Source organism: Trachinotus anak, unplaced genomic scaffold (genome assembly GCF_046630095.1).
Source record: "Trachinotus anak isolate AG129_WGS33_773 ecotype Australia unplaced genomic scaffold, CSIRO_AGI_Tana_v1 ptg000005l, whole genome shotgun sequence".
NCBI lineage: Eukaryota > Metazoa > Chordata > Actinopteri > Carangiformes > Carangidae > Trachinotus > Trachinotus anak.
Genome location: NW_027273856.1, coordinates 25,673,950 through 25,698,436, shown reverse-complemented (window position 1 = coordinate 25,698,436; position 24,487 = coordinate 25,673,950). Strand labels below are relative to the sequence as shown.

The 24,487-nt window shown below is 39.7% G+C and overlaps 1 protein-coding gene across 4 annotated transcripts in view; it reads left to right on the top strand.

Annotated features, from left to right (window-relative positions):
* Window positions 1-24,487, top strand: part of adgb (androglobin) — a 39,524-nt gene that overhangs the window by 10,763 nt on the left and 4,274 nt on the right. For 2 of the 4 annotated variants that reach the window (XR_011691155.1, XM_071479314.1), the window contains exons 8-31: window positions 749-909; window positions 2,663-2,739; window positions 3,233-3,407; window positions 3,809-3,902; window positions 4,462-4,612; window positions 7,221-7,266; window positions 8,202-8,313; window positions 8,478-8,541; window positions 8,725-8,823; window positions 9,347-9,455; window positions 9,821-9,959; window positions 11,682-11,796; window positions 12,979-13,146; window positions 13,315-13,453; window positions 13,835-13,969; window positions 16,067-16,160; window positions 16,900-17,031; window positions 17,217-17,370; window positions 17,569-17,756; window positions 18,020-18,186; window positions 18,762-18,904; window positions 20,293-20,404; window positions 22,912-23,069; window positions 24,187-24,342. Coding sequence is in view for 3 of the 4 variants with exons in the window: in XM_071479314.1 (XP_071335415.1) it covers window positions 749-909; window positions 2,663-2,739; window positions 3,233-3,407; window positions 3,809-3,902; window positions 4,462-4,612; window positions 7,221-7,266; window positions 8,202-8,313; window positions 8,478-8,541; window positions 8,725-8,823; window positions 9,347-9,455; window positions 9,821-9,959; window positions 11,682-11,796; window positions 12,979-13,146; window positions 13,315-13,453; window positions 13,835-13,969; window positions 16,067-16,160; window positions 16,900-17,031; window positions 17,217-17,370; window positions 17,569-17,756; window positions 18,020-18,186; window positions 18,762-18,904; window positions 20,293-20,404; window positions 22,912-23,069; window positions 24,187-24,342 (3,088 nt within the window). In the remaining variant the exon portion in view is untranslated. The remainder of the gene's footprint in view (window positions 1-748; window positions 910-2,662; window positions 2,740-3,232; window positions 3,408-3,808; window positions 3,903-4,461; window positions 4,613-7,220; window positions 7,267-8,201; window positions 8,314-8,477; window positions 8,542-8,724; window positions 8,824-9,346; window positions 9,456-9,820; window positions 9,960-11,681; window positions 11,797-12,978; window positions 13,147-13,314; window positions 13,454-13,834; window positions 13,970-16,066; window positions 16,161-16,899; window positions 17,032-17,216; window positions 17,371-17,568; window positions 17,757-18,019; window positions 18,187-18,761; window positions 18,905-20,292; window positions 20,405-22,911; window positions 23,070-24,186; window positions 24,343-24,487) is intronic. The other 2 variants (XM_071479315.1, XM_071479316.1) reach the window with 2 other exon arrangements.

The window sequence follows — 24,487 nt, the reverse complement described above, 5'->3', positions numbered from 1 at the left end:
AAATGCTGCAGCCCACTGCATTACAAATAGAGGGACAATACAGGAACAGGGCCAAAAAGTGCAACAAGTTTATGAGTCCAGAAACATTAAGCTTCATCTAATACCAAAACAGTTGCAAGTGTTGCAATCTAAACAATGGACATTAGAGCTTGACATCACCACTTGTCTTCTCATAAAACTATAATATATTTTTGCATTGGACAAGTTAGAATTAACAAAACAAAACAAAACAAAAAAATAATTGAATTATTAGACTTATAAAACTATAATTGCATGCCTCTGCCACCCTGACTAGTTCCAGGTCGCATCCCTGTTTATCCAGAGTTATGTAAAATATTAACCATTTGTGTGGAATTTTGCCATAATTGTTCTGTGAAGTCTTGAGTAATGGCTAAAGTGTTTTGTGAGGTAACCTGTTAGGTGATCTTTGACATTTGACCACCATAATCTAATGAGTTCATCCTTGAGTCCAAGTGAATGTGCCAAAGGCGTTACAGATATATTGTATCGAAGAGAATGGGATGGACGTACATATGTTGATACAGATAGACGGATGGACGTATGGACAGACAACCCAAAAACAATATGCCTCCGCCTCTGGCTGTCACCAGCGTGGAGGCATAAAAAAAATTCACTTTACACCAGTTTAAATATGCTATCAATTCTAAACTGAAAAATAATTAAGAATAATTCATCTATTAATCAATCTAACCTGTAACCAATCATATTCTCTTTAACCTCCTCTCAGATCTGTATACCTGAGAAAAATCTGGAATTTCTTACAAGATACCATTCCTATATTTACACACTCGGATGAGAGTGTGCCAAAGCCTCAGACTGCAGATCCAACTGCCGAGAGAGATTCCAGCCTGAATGACAGCAAGAGCCACCTGCCAGAGCGAGAGAAAAGTAAAGGCCAGAATCGTGCCACAGTCAGACAACCACACACACACACCCACACACACACACACACACACACACACACACACACACACACACACACACAAACACACACACACACACACAAACACAAACACAAGAGGCACACAATTATGTTCACATACATATCCGCAAACATACATCTCAATTACACACTCTGCTTGCACATGTAATTGAGTGAGTCAAAGAATCAATCATCCATTAGATTGTGATCATTTGTATGTGCAGAATACTATTGTTTAGTGTATTAATTTATCATACGTTTGTGTGTGTGTGTGTGTGTGTGTGTGTGTGTGTGTGTGTGTGTCTGTGTATATGTATTATGTAGATTTGTATGTATGTATGGGAATGCACAGTGTGTGTGTGTGTAAATCTCTGTTTTCTCCCTCTGCATCCATTATTTAACTAGTATAGAGCATGACAATGAATATTTAATTGTCCCACAGAAACTTGCACTTATCGATGATTCCATTTTCTTATAGCTATAATAACCCTTGAACCTTTGCAGCATTCACAGTATTGTTCTGCTGATTTACTTTAGAACAGGAAAGACACTAGACCTGAAGTCACAATCATACCATACTGCAAAATACCTCAATCTCTGAGCCCTGTTGTCAGACAGCCGGTGCTGCCCCTTTCCTGTCATTTCAACCATCACTTCCTGTTTTCCCAAGCTCATGTATTATGAAGTGCAGGAAGGGTTAATGCGTGTATGATGGACTATAAATAAACCAGCAGAGGGAGCAGTGGCAGGGTGAATTATTTGGTGTTCCCGCAGGGCAGAAGAGCCTCCTAAGTCAAGTGTGGTTATCTGTTGAAGGCAGAATTGAAAGATGTCCTCAGAAAAGAGTTAGAGGCTTGGAGTTGTTTCGGGTCATTGAGATAAAGGCCTCATTAAGGTTGTGCAGTTAATTTAAAGCAGAATTTATTGTTGAAATACAGTTTTGAATTAACATCATCATGCTAATTATACTTGGCATTGTGCAGAATTTAGTCGTTGCAAAGTAACTCAAAGGAAATAATATGGGACAAAATTTTCTTCTTGTATAATAATTTGTATTGCATTTAAACTATTGACCTATTTAAAGATACAACATCACATTTTATCATGATTGGGCTGCAGTGTGATTTAAAATTCTTTCTCTCATATCCCCCTTCTTCTGACAGTAATCTGTCTCTTGGTCTTGCCTACAATCCCACTTGTTTTCAATAATTAAGTGTTAGTGTTAGGTATTACCATAATGAAATGGTTTGCATGCACACAGTGTTATTACTTCACAAAACCTTTATATTTTAATGAGAGGCACTGCATGGTGCTTACATACATACAAACAAAAAAACTGTACACACCGTCTCATTATTTCCGTACTCACCGTTATATTCCATTGACAAGCATAAATCGAAATGCATAAATCACTATGCAGTGTGAGAACCACTTCTCTGTTCAATTCTTAATGTATAGCCTTTATGTTAGTCTGGCAGTGCTCCCATCTCTCTTCACCATGGTCCTTCAAATTGATTTTCCATGTCTTTTGGCACATGCGTCGCTTATACAATCTACTGTAAGATGCAGCATAGTAGGCAAGGCCATAGATGGTTGTCACCATGTGTTTGTGTGTTTATGTGAGTTTGTGTGAGTTTGCATATGCTTATTAGATTTACCTGTGCATATGTTAATTAGATTACCTCATTGAATAAGGGTCTTCTTTTTTGTGTTTCTCAGGTACCCCCGAGGTAGTGGTGTGTGCCAGCTACTACCCCTTTCAACCACATAACAATTCCTTTGGGTTTAGCCAAATGGTATGTCTTTCCACTATTCCTCCTCTCTTGATTGCCACATATATTGACTTGCTCTTTCATTTCACTGTTTGCATTCATGAAAACTGTAGATAACAATTAGATTTTCAATGCCTACTTGGAAGCAGTATGGAGATCCACATTATGATGCAAATGTTACACAGTCTCAGTGCAGTCTGTCTAGAATGACTCCATAAGCATTTCAAAGAGAAAAAGAACAACCTCAACCTAAGCAGTAGAAATGTTTCTTTTTTATTTTCCTCAAACAGAGGATTTTCCTCTGTTTGAGTTGTTATAAGACCTCCACATTCTGATCTTGGATCACATCCCCCTTTGACAGTTTGAATTGATTCACCTGTGGAGTTGGTTACAGGTGACAATGAATCTTAGTGTAGGTAAATAACTTTAAACTGCATTTTCAAATATTTGTTTGCGTGTTCAGTGAGTACTGCATATGCGTTTATTTCTTGGTATTTGTCTATATGCTGCATCACAGGCTAATTCCTCCGAATCCCTGCGTCGGAACAGTCTCTCCTTACTGTACAGCCACATAGTCTTGTTGACCAGAACCCGGGCATGCCAGCTGGAGGCGCCACACAAACCACTACCTGTGCCCAGATGGAAACTCATCCGCCAACACAAAGAGATTGTGGTCACTGATGAACCACGGAGTAAGTGAGAGACAGAGATGGAAGCAGGAAATATAAAAATGTTAAAATTAAGTTTGGGAAAAAAAAGGTGATGAAGGGGAAACCAGGAGGAGGATGCAGGGGAGGATATCAAACAAATAGTGTAGGTGAATTTCATAAATAAATATGACTAGAAAGGAAAGTGAGTGTTAATGCAGGGGATTTAGAACCTACAGAACAGAGGGCACACAGTCCCACATGCAGAAATGAAAATAGGAGGGGAATAGGTACAATATTTCTGTATTGTAAATAGCTGCAGGTTCGAGCATATCTGACATCAGCTGATCTCTGAGTGAAAAACAGAAAATGCAGTAAAAAGTCAGAGTCTGAAAAAGCAGTGCTGGCATGATGTGTGAGGATTTTTTTCTTTTCTCTTTTTGCAGAACTCCCTTTGTCAAAACCAGAGCAGTTCATTGAGGTTGCCAGCCCTTTTCTCTCCTACCGTGTCAAGAGCAGTGTTGGCTCAATCCCAGAGTTGTGCGTACACTGAAATGATCCAAAACTCAGAAATCAAATGAGATGTATAGTTTCTGCCTTTCTGTTCCTCTGCTCATTTAACCACTAGATAACCTGTACTCTGATCTTCCTATGGAGGAAAGATAACAAGAAAACAGGATCAATGTGGGGATCAATTAAGTACAATATTATTATGACATTACTATTTTTTTTTCCTTTTCCTATCTTCTTACTGTACTGTAAATCCATCTCTTACCTCTGTTCTCCCTGCAACAGGGAAATGACAAACAGCTGACAAACTCAAACAACAGGGAATTTTTTATCTATGTACTTTGCTTTTTTCCACTTGCCTATTACTATACTAACTGAAAGAAATGTTTACCAACATTCTTCAGCTAAAATGAAATGCTGCTCTAATTTGATGTATGTAATGTGACACATATGACTCATTTGCTTTGTAGATGATATGGTGTATTGCTTCTAAATATGTTACCATGAGATGAGGTGCATGTATGGCATGATGATGATGATATCATGAATGTACTGTATGTGCACATGAATATGTGTCTTTGTGTGTCAGAGAGGCCAAGCAGAGCGCTCAGAGGAAGCATTTCCATGGGTCCCCTCTGGTGTCCATTGCTGAGAGAGAGGAGACTGAAGACCAAGAAGGCCATGAGCCTGATGCAGCTGAACGCACCACTAACTCAGCAAACAACACTGACAAAATAGAGGTACACAGAAGTATCGTCTGCTGGGCACATACATTCAGGATGTGTGTTTATAACATTACAGAGCATTTTGTTGTTTAATATAAAACCTTAATTAATTGTGGTAACCCAGAGCCATTGATTTAATAGCCATCGGGCATGGCTAATTGTCCAAAAACTAAGATAGTAGCAGCTGTCTGCAAAATCTTGTTGCCTCTTCTTGTTATTTTCTTGCTTTATTTTTTTCTCCCTGTTCCCCCGCCCCTCTGTCTACCCTGTAAGTATGCAGTTGAAGGCTCATCAGAGTAGCTCTGTGTGTCAGTGACAACAAGGCTGCCATCCCTCAGTCTCAAAGTCACTTCTGTTGTCTCCCAGCCAGGCCACCACTGACCAGGGGCACATCTGCACTAAAGAGAGAACCAGTGATGGAAGGGAGACGAAGTGGGGGTGGGGTTCAGAGCAGTAGTGGAGAGACACAGAGATGAGGATAGAAACAAGGATAGAGAGGGATAAAGAGGGGGGGGGGGACGACTGTGCCAAATAAGAAAGGAGTGAGACTGAAAAATGGAAAGAAAGTGACAGTTGGACTGAGAGAGATGAAAGCGGAGCAAGAAACAAGGAGATATGGGAAAAGAGAATCTCTGGTGTGTGGTGGTGGTGGTGAACGGGGCGCGTGGGTTTCATACAGGGAGAGGTCGTGTACTGTGCTGATGAAAAAAGCAGCGCAATTAGATGGTGAGCCATCAGTGTCTGCATCTCCTGGGGGGTTCATTATTACACTTCACTCCTAGCATACAGAGAAAAAATAGAGTTCATATTAATCGCCCTCTTGTGTAACTGTGACCAGTTATAGAGCGGTTAGGCTAGGGCAGTATGGACATGCTAATTTGAAGTGTCGTTTGATGTGTGTGTGCACATGCACTCTTGTGGATTGGTTTGTGTATATGCCATATGTGTGTATGTGTGTCACATTTATACTGAACGTGTGTTCCCGCTCTTTGCCATGCACATGGTGGGTCACGTGCTGAGGGGACTGTACATTAAGTGAGAAGGGGTTTGCTGTTTTTGATCCCTCTGTTTCTGTCAGCGCTGGCCAACAGACTCAATGTCTGTGCCTAGCCCGTTGAATAGTAAAAGGTGGTGTCACATGATGTCTCTAATACCCTCAATGGCCTACTCACTCAACTTTAGTGTGGGTTAAAGCATTAGACCCTGGAGTAAGCGTGCAGTTTTAACCTCTAATATGCTTGGAATGTGGTTAATCACTAAATCACTAAAGCCCTTCTATGGCTTCAGTTTGCTTATGCCAGAGAACTACACTTCCCAAAGTGCCGTTTGGGTTGTGAGATAGATGGATTTCCTTGTGCCTGTGAACTTCCACAGAGAGATTTCTCACTTGATTTTATTTCATATTTTTCATGTATGAATTGGGGTACACTTAAGAGGAAAATGTGAAATATGCAGAGTCTGTGATGAAATGTGAAATATGGAGAGCAAAGATTTAACTGCTGTATAAAATAAAGCCCCATGGGATTAAAGAAACACAGCCTCTTCCACCCATCAACCCATGTCTGTGATTTGATCACAGAAACTGCCTTCTCTGAAAGCAGCATCTTGAAATCCCACGAGGCTTGTGTGTAAGATCTGTCAGTCTAAGTATCTTCTTACTGTACGCAGGTAAGACAGGTAATCGAAATGCCATTCTGGATTTGAATTGAATCCAGAATGGCATGAGGTGGGTGGACAGAACATACAATGCCTTAGAGCTTTACTCAACATTTTATGCACTCTTGTGAACACACACACACACACACATACATTTCTGTTACAGGAAGGTGTTGCTATAGTGGTGGGGAGGAGGTCAAGTGTGCCTCCCAATCACAATGCCTCTTTCCGTCTGTCTGGGTCCCTGGGTACTTATTCAAATAAGTGGTGACTCACACAGACACACACACACAAACTCACTCTGACTCATCAGAGAGTCTTGGCAGGGGTTGCTTTGAAGTTATATGACACAAAGCCATAATTCTTATTCAGAGCCAAGTAAACTGTTGGACATTCACCAAGATTTTTCCTCAAGGGAGGTTTGAAAGAAAACCTCGAATCAAGGGGCCTAGAGGAAAGCTCAGCTAGTCAATATAGGTGCACCACACTCCTTGCACTTGAATCCAGCCTTGTTATGAAAACACCGGTAATGTCCGTTTCCAGACCACATCATATCCTGCCTTGCTCAGACAGAAGAATATGGTATTTGAGGGATTTGATGATGACTCATTAGCTGTATTTCTTTATTGTGTTGGGCAGATGAGCATGAAATCAGAGCTGTTGAGTAATTCCCCTCTAAGAGAAATAACATGCTAAACAACATAATAACTCCTCATCTGTCACTGACAGTCGAAGTAAATTAGAGCTGGTATTCCCTGGTGGTGTTTTTAGCAGGGGAGGAGCAGCCCTTGTCACATTAAACCGTGTCTCGTGTCCTGTGGTGTTCGGCGAGAATGGCGCAACACCACAGCTGGCATGGAATCACTAGAGGGTGGAGGCAAATCTCTGGCAGTGTTACTCTATCAGCAACTCACTGTTCATGCCTCTCTCACTCTCTCTGTTTTTCTCTCTCTCTCCTTCCCTCTAGGTTACTGCAGAGGACAGGAAGAAGGACGACAATGACATCTCCAATGGTAAAAACTGTTCCTTTGCAATGCTGGGCCCCTCATTCATATTTAGAATAATCTTTACCTTATCTGTACACAAGATCGCCTTATCCAAAATCAAATATTAGGTTGCCAGAAAGGGCAGGTGCTCATTAATTCTGGTTTATTGGACTTGATGAATGTAGTAAAGGTCTTCGTTATTGGTTGATTTGAACAGCATCTGTGCAGCATAGTCCAATTAATGTGATTAGAAGAATTTGCATCTCTAGCCGCCATTCCATCCATCTTCCTCTCCATAACTTCAACGACACTTTGAAGAAGATGGGACTGAAATTATGTCTTATGACAACCGGCCAATTCCCTGCCTTCTCTCTGCCCCCGTTTAGTTGCTTAGTAACACCTGCAGTTTGAGTGAGCAGACCACCATTGCTCAGCAGCAGAGACACTGGCCCTCGCCGCCTCAGCTTTCTGATCAGACTCTCGCTTTGAGTAGAGCTCGGGGGCAGAGCAACTCTGTGTATGTGTATATGTGCATGTGTGTGTGTTTTTGGATTTAGAGTGTGTCTGTGTGCATATGTCTACGACTTTGCTCTGCATGCACTGAGATAGTGGGAGTCAGTGAGTGGGAGTATGGATGTGCATGTGCGCTTACACTATGCCATTATGTGGGAGTTTGGCCAATTCGATTCACTGTGTTTAAGATAATGATTTGAGTCTAGGATAACTTGCTATGAGTCACAAGAGGAAAGGCATTTTGTTACTCACAGCATTTTGAAATGGGAGATTTCACAGGCAATTTCTATATACATTTGGTGTTAAGTGTAGCATGAAAAGCACCAGTCAACACAGATGCTTCTCAGCTTGATAAGGACATTATTTTTACTTCATTGAGTTACTGCAGATATGTTTTAGCAATAATGAATAATGTTAACGAAGTACTATGCTTTATAATCCAACTCTAGATCAGCCCAAAACTGCAACGAAGGAGCCTGTAACTCAGCAACTTTCAGCTCCTGTTAAACCCATCCTGCAGCAGACCTGGGTGGACCTGGATGACTTTGCTAAATGCTTTCAGTGAGACACACACAGATACTAATATGTACTTATGCACTGTAGAAGTGTTGTAGCAATAGATAAAACAACAAAACAGTCATGAAAATGGACTAGTTATGCGATCAAAATTGTAAGCAAAGTAACTAAACAAAAATAACTGGCATTTGTTTGTCTCTTTTTTCTAGGACTCTATTGGTGTTCCATAAATCACACTTCTACCCACATCATATCCATAAATCTCAATTTAAGGTACAGCATATATCTAAAAAAAAAACAACCCAAAAAAACAATGATTTTTTTCCCTCCATGTTCAGGTTCCATGCTGATACTTTCTAAGCTTTCCATTTATTTTCCCACATAGTTCTATATGTTTGTGCTAACTAATGCTGTTTGCATATGATATATTGCTATTAACTTAGCTGTTGTCTACAGAGCACTATCTTGTCCAAAACTGCACCAGGTAGCAACTGCAATGGATCGTCTCTTACCACCGGATCCCTCCCTGTCACATCTGCTGTAGCAAGCCCTGAGGTACACACATGCAAATACACACAGACACACTGCTTCTGCTGATTCTGGTACTGATTCTGCTTGTATTTCTCGATATATATGTACTCTCTACCTCTTCTCTTGTTCTCTATCTGCCTTTTTCTGCCCCTATCTTTGTCCCCTGGTTTGTCTGTCTTTCTGTCTTCATTACTGATTTTTCTTACATCACTACATTTGCCATCTTGGCCTCTCCTGTGCAGGTGCCACTTCAAGTGCTTCTTCAGCTCACTCAGCGCTTTTCTATCTCTTCTTATTTCCTCCACTCAGCCCCTCTTCTCCCCCTTTTCTCCGTTCTTCTGTAATTTCCTCCAGGTTCTCTTCCACTAAGTCACCTTTTATCCATCATCCCTTCCTCTTTCTCTCTTTTTCTGTTGCTTGTCTGCCTTCATACTGATAACTAAGTCCAGTATATATATATATATATATATATGTGTGTGTGTGTGTGTGTGTGTGTGTGTGTGTATGTGTGTGTGTTTGTTTTTGTGTTTGTGTGTTTCCCGCCAAGTGTCCAGAGGTCAGAGGCACTCACTACCTGTGTGTTGACAGCCTGCAACCTTCCCAGATCCTCATCAGCTTCTCAGCTCTGCTTCTCTGGGGAGATACAGCTGAGGAGAGTAAGGATTTATCTACACACACACACACACACACACACACACACACACACACACACACACACACCACAGACCACACACCACACACACACACCTACACACACACACACACACATACAGTTACTCAGATAGAAAAGGATTTTCTGGTAGTGCATGTAAGGAGCTTTAACCCAGTCTTCAACCCAATTATAACTCTCTGTTTCAGCATGCACAAAACATACCTTCATCATAACCAATTTGAAATATACTGTTCATGTAATGATTCACAAAAACTGTATGAATTATGTATGTGACTCTGTTTGTGATATTTTATCATAGTGTGTGACCAATACACAACACTTTTCACTCCCCTCAACAACACTGTTTAGAAAAGGAAACGTCAGCAGCATGTAGGTCTGCAGTTCTTACTGCTCAGATGCACTCCTGGAAGAGTCTGCAATCTCAGCTGCCTGTTCTCACCATCCGGACCACCTTCTCCAAGGCAGCCATGCTTAATTTACCTCCAGGGTAGGACAGCAATGATTGTTTATTCTTCCATACCAAACCAAGTACGGTAGTTTCTCTACGCATACAATCGTAACAGAAAATACTGAGAACTGTGTTCCATATTGGTCATGTTTAGATCACAGTCACTGGGACATCATAAAGGAAAGACACATCAGTGGTAACACTGTAGTATGTCCGGATTCTTGTTTATGGTGGGTCTTGTATTTTTATATTTCGATATCGCCACGCAATGCTAATTAAACAGTGTACACTATTTATGTCCCCAGTCAAATATTATCAGAGGTTTACAATATCATATCATCTCATCTCATCTCATCTCATCAATATTTCCATTCTACAGTGCTCATACATTATGTAAATTTTCATGATACATTTATGTTCACAAAATGTTATCCTTTCTCAAATGTATTTACATTTCATATTTAAACATTCACACTTAGACCAAATAACCCCAAATTACCCTAAACTTTAATTCCCAGCACGAGAACATTTCATAACAATGTATTCATTTTTTGCTCAGCACCCTTGAGAGCTTTTGATGAAAGAAAGAAATGTATAAGCATTTCACTGTTGTTGTGGTTTTTGCAGCTATGCAGAGATCTACTTAAAGCTATTATAAAGTTAGCAGAGGGTATCTGCCTACCTCAGATGCTCTGAAAAGCAGTAAAAAGCATCTGTCCCAGTCTCTATTAATGGGTGCTACTTGGCCTAGAAGCAGAGGGCCTAGTTTCTGGGGTCAGGTGCAGGTATGAAGCAGTGCAATTACCACTGAGCCATAATCACACACATAGCACTCAACGTATCATGCCCATATACCCCATAGTACAGGAGATAATAGCTGATATGTCCATGGCGTTGGGCAGCAATAATTTTTAAAAAACTTCCACACGTTTTCTTTTTCTGTGTCCCTGTCAGCCCATGTGCATGTGGTACACTATTCGCCCTGTGTTTTTTTTCATCTATATTATTTGAACATATTTTCCTATACTCATTTTTAAGAGATGTATGTCTTTTCTCTTCTGTATTCCTTTCACATTCCATTTTTCTCTTCATTTCTTCTCTCTGCTCCTCCTTTACGCTTCCCTTTCTTTTCTCTCTCTCACATTTGTTTACCTTTTGTACAATCTCGTATTCTTCTACAACTGTAGCCCAGCTCTGCCTCAGTGCTCATCCATCTAGTTAGACTGTGATGGCTGAATTATGTAAAGCTAATGGGGCCAAGCAAGTGGGGTTCCACTCTCTCATGTCTGACCAGGTCTTGTGAACTGAGCTTGGCACTTGGCAGAGAGTACATTAGGCTACAGCTCATTGAATGTTTGACCCACTCACTATTACTTGACAGAAACATAGTTCCACTATTAAGACTAAAAAGGGATTTTATTTGGTGGAATGCATCGTTGTTTCATGCATTTTTCAACTGAGTATAAGGTCACTATTTCCAACAACTGTGGAGCCACAGGGTGGTGAGTGAAGAGACACCCCTGTACTTCTCACAATTCATTTCTTGTATTTTTAGTAGCCTAACATTAAACTTCTGGTTGAAATGGAAGCAACTTATGCAGCCTTTGACAAAGTGTTATGTGAATCTTTCAGAGTCTCTTTAAAGGGTCACATACCAAAAAGGTTGCAAATCACAGTTTGAGTTATAAATAGAGTGCCGTAAACCTGGATTGTGTGTGCCTTTTTTCAGAATGCTCTGCTTTCTTTCTCTCTTGCCTCCAGGCGCCATGTGTTGTCCTTCCACACAAAGGCAGCACTAGGCTACCACATCCACCTGTGCAGCAAGACACCTTTCACTTTTGGGGATGAAGAAACCATAATGTCACAACTTACCAAGGTGACCAAAGCCTGTAGTTATAAGTCTACAGTGATAGTAAATCCATTAAACACTGAAGCCTTTGTGAATTTAAGGGAAATTTACGAGAAAGTTTTAGTTTGTTTGGAGTAACAAATACTGGACAACAGTTTATTTTATTTTCATTTATCTGTGAATGCAATTTTACAACTGAGAAGTCCCCCACAGCTAAAGGAAACATTACATAACTTATAGCTTGTTCCCCAATTTTTTGTGTGAACATGGACACAAACCTGTCAAGATATACAGGTCGATACCCCTTCTTTCATCTTACCATTCTCTCTGCTCTTTTCTGCCACCTGCTGCTACTAGATAGATACACCTTCACATTCACATTTCTGATATGAGGGAGTTTATGCACGTTGTTTTAATTTCCCTCCAAATTTCCAGATCTCTCTCTCAATCGTTAAAAAGCTAAAATTGAGTGAGAAAGAGAGTGTTGACGAAACAAATTAACTAGAAAGCACTCAGAGCATGAATATGTCTTCTCAGGCGCAATCCTTTATATTTTCTTTTTCTTGGTATTTTTTGATATTTTTAATCTAAGTATGTGTTGGGCCAGGGAATCTCTAAATACAATCTCTCTCTTTCTCTCTCTGTCTTTCTCAGATATATATAGATAGATGTTGGAGCAATTGTCATCTAAATCATGAGTGTGTCTAATCATAATTATATTATACAGAAAAAATGAAGCCGACAGAACACGGTTATGCTGAACATACAAATGGGCAGGATGAAATGACCCATGTTGAAATTCCTGTTTCTGTAATATCTTGATTATTTTAGCTTCATTTTAGAAAATCACATCATGTTATTAAGATGGTTCCTCTGCTTTCTCACTTTGTCCCAGTATTAGTTTGGCTTTAATGTATCATTTTTCAAAACCATTTTTTCATTTAGGAAATAATGAATATTATGGTAGGTTAATGGATGTGAGAAAAACATAAAACTTCTCTTATGTGCAATCCACAGTCCAGCACAGTTTATATAGTTATATAGTAATTTCCTGTAAACAGTCCTGATGTGTTCCATCACTGAAATTCACTGAAATGTGTTGCTGTTGTGGGCATACTGTTGTGCTGTTGTATTTAACTTGCGTTCTATTTATATTGTGGAAGTAAATAAAAATGTACATGCTTTCCTACTGATTTCATCTTTAAACAGGAAAGTGCTCGTTTCACTGAGCAGGCATCATCCATCTGGAGAGCCCTGTCCAGAGTGGTGGCTTCCTTTAGTGATGAGCAGGACCAGCTAGCAGCCAGACGAACCCTAGAAGAGGCTCATTGTCCCAAAAACATCAATTCCACCCTGCGAAAATGGGAACACCACAAGGTAGCTTGCTTTATAGTGATACACAGCTACACTTAAGATGCTGCATCTATAAACAGATAAATGCATGTTGCATATACTATTCTAATATCTCTCCTCTTTTTCCTTTGTGCATGGTGTGTGTGTGTGTGTGTGTGTGTGTGTGTGTGTGTGTGTATTTGTTTCTAATAGGTATTTAACTCTGCAATTTACTATATGCTGTGTGAGGCTCTGGGCAGGAAGCTCAAAGCAGAGGAGCAGTTTGCTGTATCGGCCCTCACTGCTGACCCCGCACTCTTGGCCACTAGCTGCAAAGAAGACTCCCCAGCATGTAGGTGCCATTTGTGTGTTTGTGAATTTTATGTGTTGTCCATTTACATATGTTTGCAAGTACCTCAAAGTTGTAATATTGGGTGTCACAGATTTAGCACAGCTTTTGTTATTTACACCAAACTTTAAACATGACTCTTTAAACTGCACAACATCTCATTCTCCTCTTACAGTAAACATGATTGCTAAAGTCAGTTGATTAAAACAGTGTACTAACCCAAATAATTTTATAAAAATAAAGCATAAGATTTTGGTCACGTAACAATAAACTGAATTAATGTTAAAATGTTTTTATGTTTTGTTTAACACTTGGCTGTCATTGTATTGTTCATTTAATATTCTCCCATAACTTGCATTTTTCTCCTATTATGCTGATGTTAAGTAGATGCACAGTCAAAGCCTCTAGAAAACTGGAGAGACAGGCTGCCAACAGACAAGGAGGTAAAGGCAGTCACCATTCTGCAGGCTGGATTCAGAGGGCACTTGGTGCGAGAAATCCTTAATGCCTCAAAATCTGGTAAGCACACATAGAAAATATATTAATTCCAGTATCATGATTAGATTTATATTTGAATCCTGTCTTTTAATTAGACATCATTAGATTTAGTTTTCCTCGTGTGTGAAGGACACATTTGCAGCAATTGAGCAGGCTAAATGGGATAACTAGGGTTACAAAAAAACTAAAACAACAGAATGCCTGTGTTTCATCTGTAGATTATTATTTAGACACACAAAAAAAACTCCTTCTGCTACTTACATTCACTGTTTGATTGAGCCCGATGGCATATATTGAGCCTCTGAGCAGGCACAAATACGTATTGATGAGACTGCCACTCTTACTAATACACCCTGACAGATGAGGGGTGGCCACAGAGGGGATACACACACATATGGTAAACACACACACACACACACACACATGCGCGCGCACACACACACAACATTCCTGCATCAACAGACAAACCTCTTAATAGTGACAGCAAGTGAAAGATGGGGAAGAGAAGACGAGGCAACATTGAACAGTTTGTAGCAAAGAGCAAGAGAATAAATAGAGGGACAGAGCTGAGCAGCTTCTCTGAATTTATTCAGCAGTCTCGCTTTGGAATAATGTTTTCTTTTTGTTTCTTGTGCTGTTTCAGCACTCATGTGCAGGTTGTAGGTAATTGAAAAATGTTCCTCAGTTTCAGTTAAATTGTTTTTAATATGCAATTTTGTCTAGAGGTAGTGGTAATTATTTCACTTTGATAGTGCACCACTGTTTGTTGATTCCAGAGGCAACACTGGAGTCGACACATTGCCCAGACATTCTCTATTTATTTCCAGGGCCTGAAGCTAACTAAGTCTTCTCCAGGCACAACACGTGACATTGTCATCCTCTGAATAACTTGCCCATATGGGAGAATACACAGCTTCATTAATGTAGCATTTGCATAAAAATGTGCTGAGCTATAACATTGATGGGTTTTTGCCTAATTCTTTATGGCTTGAAAATGTGATTTGAGCATACCAAATATCCAAAATATCCAAATCCTTATGGAACCCATCTGCCAGCAATGCTAAAAAATATTGTTGATGGTCATGTGGCATTAGTATTGCTCATAGCTGATGAGCTTGACTTCTATGAAATAGACCTGTCATAGTTCTCTCAAATTTTATCATTTACTTGTCAAAACACTTTGTGCTTTCAGGGTTGCACTTGCTGTAATGGCAAAACACCACTCATATTTCAAAAACTCTGCCTGTTCAACTACACTTTAAAAATCAAAGTATTTAAAGAAAAGCAAGAACTGGCCTGTCTTTTCTTAGTTGGCCAAATTTCTCAGCACATTTGTGCAAGCTGTTCATACCATGGTACACTGTAGTATAAACAAATTGCTGCCACCCCAAGTTTCTATACAATTCTCTCTTTCTCATCAGTCTTTTAGACTTTATGTTTTTCTTACTGTCTTTCTGTCTCATCCCTTCTGTCTGTCTTTTGCCTCTCTTTGGTAACCATCTTTTAGTTATAAAGATGATAGGAGATCTCACCTCTCAGTAGCTGGCCTTGGCCACTCTAATGGCTGCATCAATTTGGAAAAAGGACCATTTGAAAAGAGAGAGCGTGGAGGGAGGATGTGAGGACACCTATGCCACATGGCAGATGTGAAAACATCTATCATTCAGCTATCTTGTCAGTGTTTCTCTCACTTATATGCACAAACGCACACTTAGACACACACAAACACACACACACATACCCAGGACCACACTCACAAATACACACACACACACACACACACTTATATATATTATATATATATATATATATATATATATATATATATATATATATAATAGTACTACATCTTTTATCGAAGCTTCACTTTGAAGCACACAGAGTGGTTACCTGTCTTGTTAGATGAGTGTGAAAGTTAATGTCTAGGTGTGAATAATCTCCTCCTATCACCTCTTACAGAATGAGGCAAAAATGCATTTTGCAATTTCTCATTCATTCCCTGAACTATGTCAGCTACAGCTATTTCGTGTGTTTGACATCAACGTGGATTGTGTTTAATCTTTGGCTATTTTTCTGTGTGTGTGTGTGTGTGTGTGTGTGTGTGCTCATGTCATCCAGGCACGCAGAAGAATCTCAGAGCATCGAAGATCCTTTTAGACATGTGGCTGAAGATTGAATCAGATGCAGACAAACATGCTGTCTTTTTGCTACGGTAAATGAGGGATAGATTTTGTACAAATATATAATTGCAATGACTCTTACTAATAAATATCTTGTATGCTTACTCCATGCACCAGACATAGCACATTTTCATTCACACAAATGTCATTATCTGAGAGAATATGAGGGCACTCCAACCACAGCCCTGTGCCAGTGCTGTGTACATTGTATGGCATCCGTTTAGCCTCTCTGTTACACCGCATGCCCAGAATATGCTCCCTCTCCTGGTTGTGGCGGCCTGTGGCGGCCAGGCAGGGAGCATTTTCCACATTGTGTTCCATCTTTTCCCAGTGGTACCATCTGCTGTTTATCCTCTCCTTGTTCCAATCGGCTAACAGCGTCTGCCGAATGACCCGCTGCCTGGGGAAGTATGTGTGCGCATGAGCGTTCAGAGCTTGGTCAATGTGTGCGTGGAGGGTAGGGTGGGGGTTTGCTGGGTGTTTTGAGCCTTTGAGCAAGTGTTTTTCTTAACTGACAGAAATAACCACTTCAATCAAAGTTTGTGTTGAGATGTGAAGTGCATCTACTTTCCTTCAATGAAGTCTCTTTTTTCCACTGGATTTTATTTATAATCAGCTATATCAGTTATGTTTTCTCCAAGAAGTTTGTGTCAGTTATTTTCTGATCATAGATTTTGTCGTGGTCTTTTCACTATATATGTGTATATATATTTGAATGCTTAATTTAAAATGTTTTTGAAAGTGCTTCCCCCCTATGTGTTCCCTGCACAGGTATATTATTGACCACACTGAGAAGAAAGCGAAGCTCTACACCTGTTACCAGGATGACTGGACCAAAATCAGCTATGCTGATTACTGTGTTTCTCTTCAAGACACAGCCAACTCCTGGATCTTGGTCTTTAGGTCAGAAAATATTGTAACTTAAAGGTTAGACTTGTCAATGAGGGCTTGAAAAATCTGGGTAAATTAAGTAATACACTCATCTTTCATTTCTGCTGGTTAAGCTAATATGTAGATGTTTCTGTAACACTGCATTTCATAATGTAAAACAGATCTTGTTCTTTACTTCATGTTTGTTATATGTGAAGAGAGGTATTCCTAGTTCCTCAGGAGATGCTGCTGGTGCCAAAGATCTACTCCCCAATCCCTAATTGTCTGCTGCACGTCATAAATAACGACACAGGAGAGGAGCTGGACATGGTCTTCAACAAACTAGCAACCCATGTCTATCAACCAAATAAGGTCTGTGGAAGCCACCAATCCTTGTACTTCAAGCTTTAATGTACTTGACATTTTTTGTGATTCTGGAATATTCTGGAATATTATAATGTTTTCCTACCATTGATGTAATATGGTGGAAACATTTCTTGTGTTACACAGAGAGAACCTCTAAAAATCTTTTGATTTCATTGTTAAACCTCTCTGTATCTATTATTACAGCTTGGTTATACCTTCGTAGCAGAGGCTGTCACACCTGAATCACCCCCTTCTGGTGCCAAGTGGAGGATGCGCTTGATTGGCTCAAGGGAACCCCTTCCAAAACTGTCCCTTGAGGCTCCACTCAGCACATTCTCAGTGAAGGAATTCCGAGATTATTACATTCCCAATGACAAAAACCTCATATGTCGGTAAGATAATGATGAATACAGTATTTAATTGAAAGGTTAAGAATCATCATCATAGGATTTAAGCTCTCACTTATCATCACTTACACTTCATTACATGATCTGAGATGTTTTATTATTAGAAACAAGTTCTGACAATAATAACTAAACACAACAGGTAACCTTTCAACGAAGCTGTTGACAGGCCACACTTTCCATCACAGGGCAACACTGAAGATACTTTGAGAGACTGATGGTACCCACAGTCATTTGAAATTTTCCCATAGTTACTCTGTGCAGGTGACAGCAGACGTCCTAGGAACAATTCAGTTTCAGACTTCCAAGCCAGATGTACTGATACATCTGTCCATTCTGGACCAGGAGAAAGAGGTGGCCAGCAGCATGGGGAAAGGCCATGTGATAATTCCTGCGTTCTGCTTCCTGGCCAACAAAGGTGAGCAGTCATTACGTTATTAATTGAAGTACCTGATGAGTGAAACCCTTCTGGATCATGGCAAAAGATTCGACTGCTTCTTATCTGTGTGTCAGAATATTAGATGCACAATATCTATTTTCATCTGTGGGAATTTTAGCTTCATAACACAAATAAGTACTTAAATGAACATATTGAAGCAGTGTAACACTTTCATGTTTTACTTTTCTCAAATTCTTTTACTTTTGTTAACCAAAATTTTAAATTCTAACCCAGTTTAATGTTGATTTAATGTAGTGTCATAGTCATTGGAAATAGTTTCTTGAGTTGGATCCTTATTCCTGTTGATGCACTGTCACAAAATGTGTTCAGCTTCACTTGGCTTTGGGGCTCGCTTGTGGCATTCAAAGGATTCCTCTAAAAGGCAAAATAATAATTCTGTTTGCACTGCACACAATAGCTCTTCAAAACCTGCATTTCAAAATCTTAAGTATTTACTTAAGTACTTTTCCGTTGATGCTTATATTCATTACACAAGGACACATCTGTCTTTTCTCAGACATGAACTTAGTTTAATATCTATCTTTCTGTTATAGCCCCCAGTTACACAGATGAGAAGAACCAGAACCAGAACCAGAAGGGATGCCCCACCCAGGACAACGCAGTCAAGGTGGTAGACACTCCCCACCAAACAGCTGGTGGGAAATCAGACGAGGAGTCTCTCAACACAGAGACTATGGTATCACTGACAACTGTCTGCGTGGTATCCGCTGCTACTCAAACACTTTACTGATCTCACTTGCATGCGTACACAAGCATGCATCTCACTTTCCCTCTCTGTCTTTCTCACCCACTTTCTTGCTGCCTATGTTCATATCAATTTTTCACTGCCAGATACAGATAACGCCTTACTTGAAGGCACACACACATACACATGAACTCACACACACCCACATTGTCACCCAGACAGAATTGCAAGAGGAGAGCAGCAGAAACTGAAGGGGTGGTTTTGTTGTTACTGTCTAACTTGTCAGGAAGCAGTGATTTGTGCATGATTTATGAGTCACTCTATTGTCTGAAGGCCCTATATCTAACAGACCTTTTGTCATTTGTTTGTTTATTCCCAAAGTATATAGTACAGACTATCATCATTCACATACACAAAAAGCCCCACACCACACACTAAGTGTTTTGTGTGCACAAGTCCACAAAACTGAGAAAATGAACTACGGTTTATTTATTTGTTGTGATGACAGTCAGTGATACTGGTGATATATGTGGAGAACAACCAACCATTTTAGTGTGCCCTGAGCAATTGCTTACATCTCATGAATAACTGCAATTCACTTTGATATTTACAGTAGTGAATATACTGTAGTTTTCAATAAAGTCTTATCTATGAAGTAACACAACACTGCAGTGGCATCAATAGTAATGAGACAGATCATGTTAGAAGATCAGCAGCAAGCCACAATAAACAGCTATTGATCAGGGCTAAGAACATTGATCAAGACTTAGAGCAAAGGGTCAGTGATTAAGGCGCTGGTCTGTGCTGCAGAGACACACGCCAGACATATTGATGTTCAATAATGGTGAATTGATGGTGAAGGTAAACACATGATAAACAAACAATACACAATAACACAGTTTCTGGAAACTGCATTTATTAGGGTTTATCACAACTATGAATATTAACACTGGACAACATAAAACTTATATTTGGCTAATTTTTGTTTTTGTAGCAAGTGTCTTTTCTGTCTTTTCTGTTCAGTGTGATGGATGTAGGGGTTACCACCTCTGGTGTAATCCTGGCTAACAAGCCGTCTGCCTTTTCTCTCCCTTTGTGCCAAGCATGTGTTTTTGTCTAAGAGGGCAGAGAAGACAAAAACAAAATGTGATGTTCTTCTTTAAGATCTGTGTCATCAGCAAAAGTGCAGTTTACAGCTGTTTGTCCACAAAATAACATGCATCTCATGTTGTCTTTGAATTTATGGTGTTGTATGCTGCATGCGCTATGCTCAATGTCTTACTATGCCTTTTTTTGGTATTCGTGTATGTGTCTGTTACATTTTGTTTAAACTGCAATGTGGAAGTTGTACACTGACTTTGCTTGTCTGTGTTTCACAGGGTCATAAATATGTGGTTCAAGCAGAGGTGCTTTATAAGAGCTGGGATTTGGATGAATCTCAGTTGGCTTTTGTCCATATGCTCAGAGAATTGGAGAAGAATGAAATGAGAGGTACATACCTCAGACAATCACACACAAGTCATCTGAGGGAAGGACATGAAAGTCACACAGTTTACAGTTCATTTTGCTTTGTTTGTTTTGTTAATTTAGTAACTACTACTTTATTACTAGTAGTAGTAGCGTTTTTTTACTTAACCTAACCTTGCCAGTGCCCCGAGGACCCTTTTATTTACTTTTTATTTATTTATTGTTTTTTTATACAGCCCACCCCTTTGTTTTTGAATATGGGTAAGCACTGGTGTCCTGCCCCTCTCTAGCCCCTCCCTCGGCCACCCCCCACCCCACCCTTTCTTTATAGCGTTTTTTACTTAGCCTAACCCTAAAATATGCACTCAGCTATCCCCAAATATCCCTGCAATGGGTTGCGAAGCAATTTAATTTTTATTATTACAATCAAAAGCTTTGATTGTAAATCAAAAAATTGATTTTTCTAATATGCCCTTCATGTTTGTTTTTGCACTGCTTATTTTTGTGTTCAGTGTGAAATGTGGCAGATACTCAGTAGGCAGTGTCATAGGCCAAGGCAGACGCTGTTTGTTCTTTGCTTACGCTAGCCAGGGGCCTGTAATCACAAGCCTAATGAAAGCCAAATGAATACAGCTGCTTTCGCAGATCACACAGTGTGATTTCTTGTGCCCACTGGTCGTTGGCTCAGGCAATAATCCTGTCCTCTGCCACCAACTCTACCCCTCTGCCTTTAATCGTGCTGCACAAATTGGATCGATTGAAAAATCAGGGCTTTGAAATGCGCAGAAGCTTCTTAAAAATTCTGAGGTGTTGAATTAATTGCGGCATTGGGTGGATGTTGGTGTGAAAAAGATGCTGCATGGGTGACAATTTGCATGATTGCCTGAAGACAAATGCCAGCCTGCTGTCGTTGAATTCTCTTTCTCTTTTCTCTATTGCTCCTGACAGTGGTCCTCTTATTTACCCATTCGCTTGCATGACATGAAATCTACAGATGATGTATGTGTGTGTGTGTGGGTGGGTGGGTGTGCATGCATATATTTGTGTGGGAGGTATTCCTAAATTAACATGCTAGATATCAGATGCATTTTGACTACAGGGAAAGATGAACCATTGTATTTATTGCAGTAATAGCCTTTCATGCTGCTTGAACATGCTGTGTGTTCATCTAGTCATTCATGTGTGTTTCCTGTTCATAGATATATGTTAAGATTTTTGCTAGTGTATGCTCAGGTTTGTCCATGTGTGTATGTGTTAGCCAATGTCCACATGTATCTCCTGTGGTTTTCCAATAAGCTTGTGAAAGTGGGTCAATGGGAAGTCAAATGAAGTTGGCTCTTGCCCCCTGGTGCCCTGGGAAATATCTCAGCAGGAAAGTGAATTAATTTCACCCAGTTTAACTCTGTCTCAGTGGTGAGGCTGTGCCCTTGATCATGCTCCCTACATGCTACATGGATGCACATGCACTACATGTCACGCCAAGCTTTGAAACCTTTTTAACAAGCTGTTTAACAAGCTGCAGTCAGAATACGGTACTGTGCATGTTTAATGCGTGCACATCTACGCATCTCCACTTCAAACCCCAGTATATACTGTTAAAACCAGTCAGCTGTTGGCAGTAACTGTTCATGCACTTGTGCAAGTGGTTTTCATTCTTTTGTCAAGCTTTATGAAATTTTCTTTACTCTGCCAATAAGGAACAGATTTTCAGTATCCAAACAAGGAAGCTTTAAGACTTATTATTTATATTTTTAGTTTGTCCAGCTAGAAATCAGTTTTCAATCTTATCTTGAAATTACAACAACACAGATTGATATATTGAACCAATTTGAACATTGAATTTCTGTATGACTTGAGATAAGAGTAACTCAATAAACATGCACCAAAACTGTTCAGGCAGAATGACAGGATGTCAGCTAAATGATGGATTATAATGCCTCTCTGTATCAGAGAAGTGAGACTCAAAGCTGATGCTTCAACTAAGCTGAAGATTTATCTATGAAGTACAACAGTGCCATCTAGCACACAAGCAACCATACAACACATTCAGTGATTGCCCACGCTGTCACACTCCTGCTTCAGATGAGCTTTGTGTTGAGTAGAAGGTGAAGGTGCTTCGGGTCATTCTGAAGGTCACCGTACACCAATGGATGCAGTATGAATTGGCAAAGGACACACAATAATTGAATATATCAAAACATGTCAAATATTTGAGAAGAAATGTTAATTGTAGCACAAATGTAACGTGTGTTTGTACACTCTTAAATGCCCCTTTCAGGTATAATATAGTAGTAGTCACAGTTTCCATATTCGACAGTTACTCACTGTAACATTAAAAGTTTACACTATATGCTTGTCAAAGACATTTTATCAACTTCAGAATACCAAGGCTTAAAATTTTCATGTTTCAAATCCTTTTTTACAATAGAACAATTATGACAATAGTCTTGCTTTTACATCTCATAGTATTTAACACCATATTGCCAGTATTTATCATATGAATTTACCTAATCTCTTTTTGCAAAATGTAGTATACAAGCTTAAGGACTTGAAGGGTTTGTCTACCACTGACACACCGAACCCTGATGGGCACAAGTCTGACACACCCAAAACCAACCGCAAAGCTGAAGGAGACAAAGAGAAGGGGAAACCAGCTGCCATGTCCAAATCTGGCTCCAGGCAGGAAACGGTAATACATCACTACAGCACTGTCACACACAACAACAGCACACCACAACATTATTCAGCTGCAAATTAGGACCAGTATTGTACATACATATCTCTAATCCGTAAACTCAAGAATGGGCTGTTGAAGAATAACAGTTTGGATTTCATTAGTTTTATTGAATTGGATATTCTTATAGGCAATGATGCATAATAAAAACCATTCATTAAAAGTTTTAGCAAGGTCAATTTCAGTAGACAATATGCACTCAAGGTCACACACTACTTTTGTATTCTTAACATGAATGCTTCTTCACTGTGTATTTTCCACAGTCATGTAAAACTTGTCATGTAAAACTTAAATTAGCAAAAATAGTAATATTAGCCTTTTTGAGAGGAGAGTGTTGAGGCACTTCAGTGGAGTGCATACTTAACTCCTCTTTGCAGATTCCCATCCAAACCACACATAATGAGATTGTTCTTGAACTCATCCCTGCTATCTCTTTTGTAATATTTTTAGTTTATTTTACCAGGCAGGTTGGCATTTACATATTCGGTTGACTCTGTTGTCAGCTAGTTCTGAAATGCCAGCAAAGAGAGACTGACAACAACAAAATCCCACAACTGCCAGGATGACCTGCGTGTATTTACACTGAATAATTATCACACACTATAATCTCAAAGCCAATGATTCTCAGTATAATGCTCCGGGTTTAGTAGTCAGAACCACAGCTCCTTTTATTCTCTTTATTCTCTTCTGTTCTACATTTCAAATCCTAAACACAATGAAATTTGAAAGGCAGATTTTCAGAATGCTGGTCCCTTTCAATGAATGTCCATTTTTACATTTTTTTCAGCGTTGGCAACACAACATTGGTGAAGGTCGAGGACATAATAATCTGTGAATAAATGAACTAAAATGATCTATTATAAAACAATAAAGACAAGACAGCTGAACAGGACATATGATTCAAAGTGACTGGCTGGCTGGCGGTGTACCAGACTGTTTGAGTTGCTCATTGAAAGAGACACATTCATAATACATTGTTGAACGGTGACCTTGAGCTGGGATGTGTGTGAGCATGTGTGTTATGTTTTTTGTCTCTGTGCTTTGTGGTCTGTGTGTGTCTACACTTGCACAGAGCCTTGACCTGACTAAGCCGTACTGGACTCTGCGTGTGGTCAGTGACAAGAGCAAAGCAGAGAGCATCGAGGTGAAAAAGGACACAGAGAGAATGGAGCAGATTAAATCCATTAAAAAAGCTTGGGAAATGGTTGAGCCAGGCCGCTGTGCCAAGGTAATCCAGAAACGGAGTTTGTTATGGCAATTTCATCTAATTATTTACCAGCTGAAGTCTTTCATTCACTTTTTCCGATATATAGAATCTCCTGTAAAATGTGAAAGGTATTGAACATATTAAGGGAATAATATGTCTTACTTCC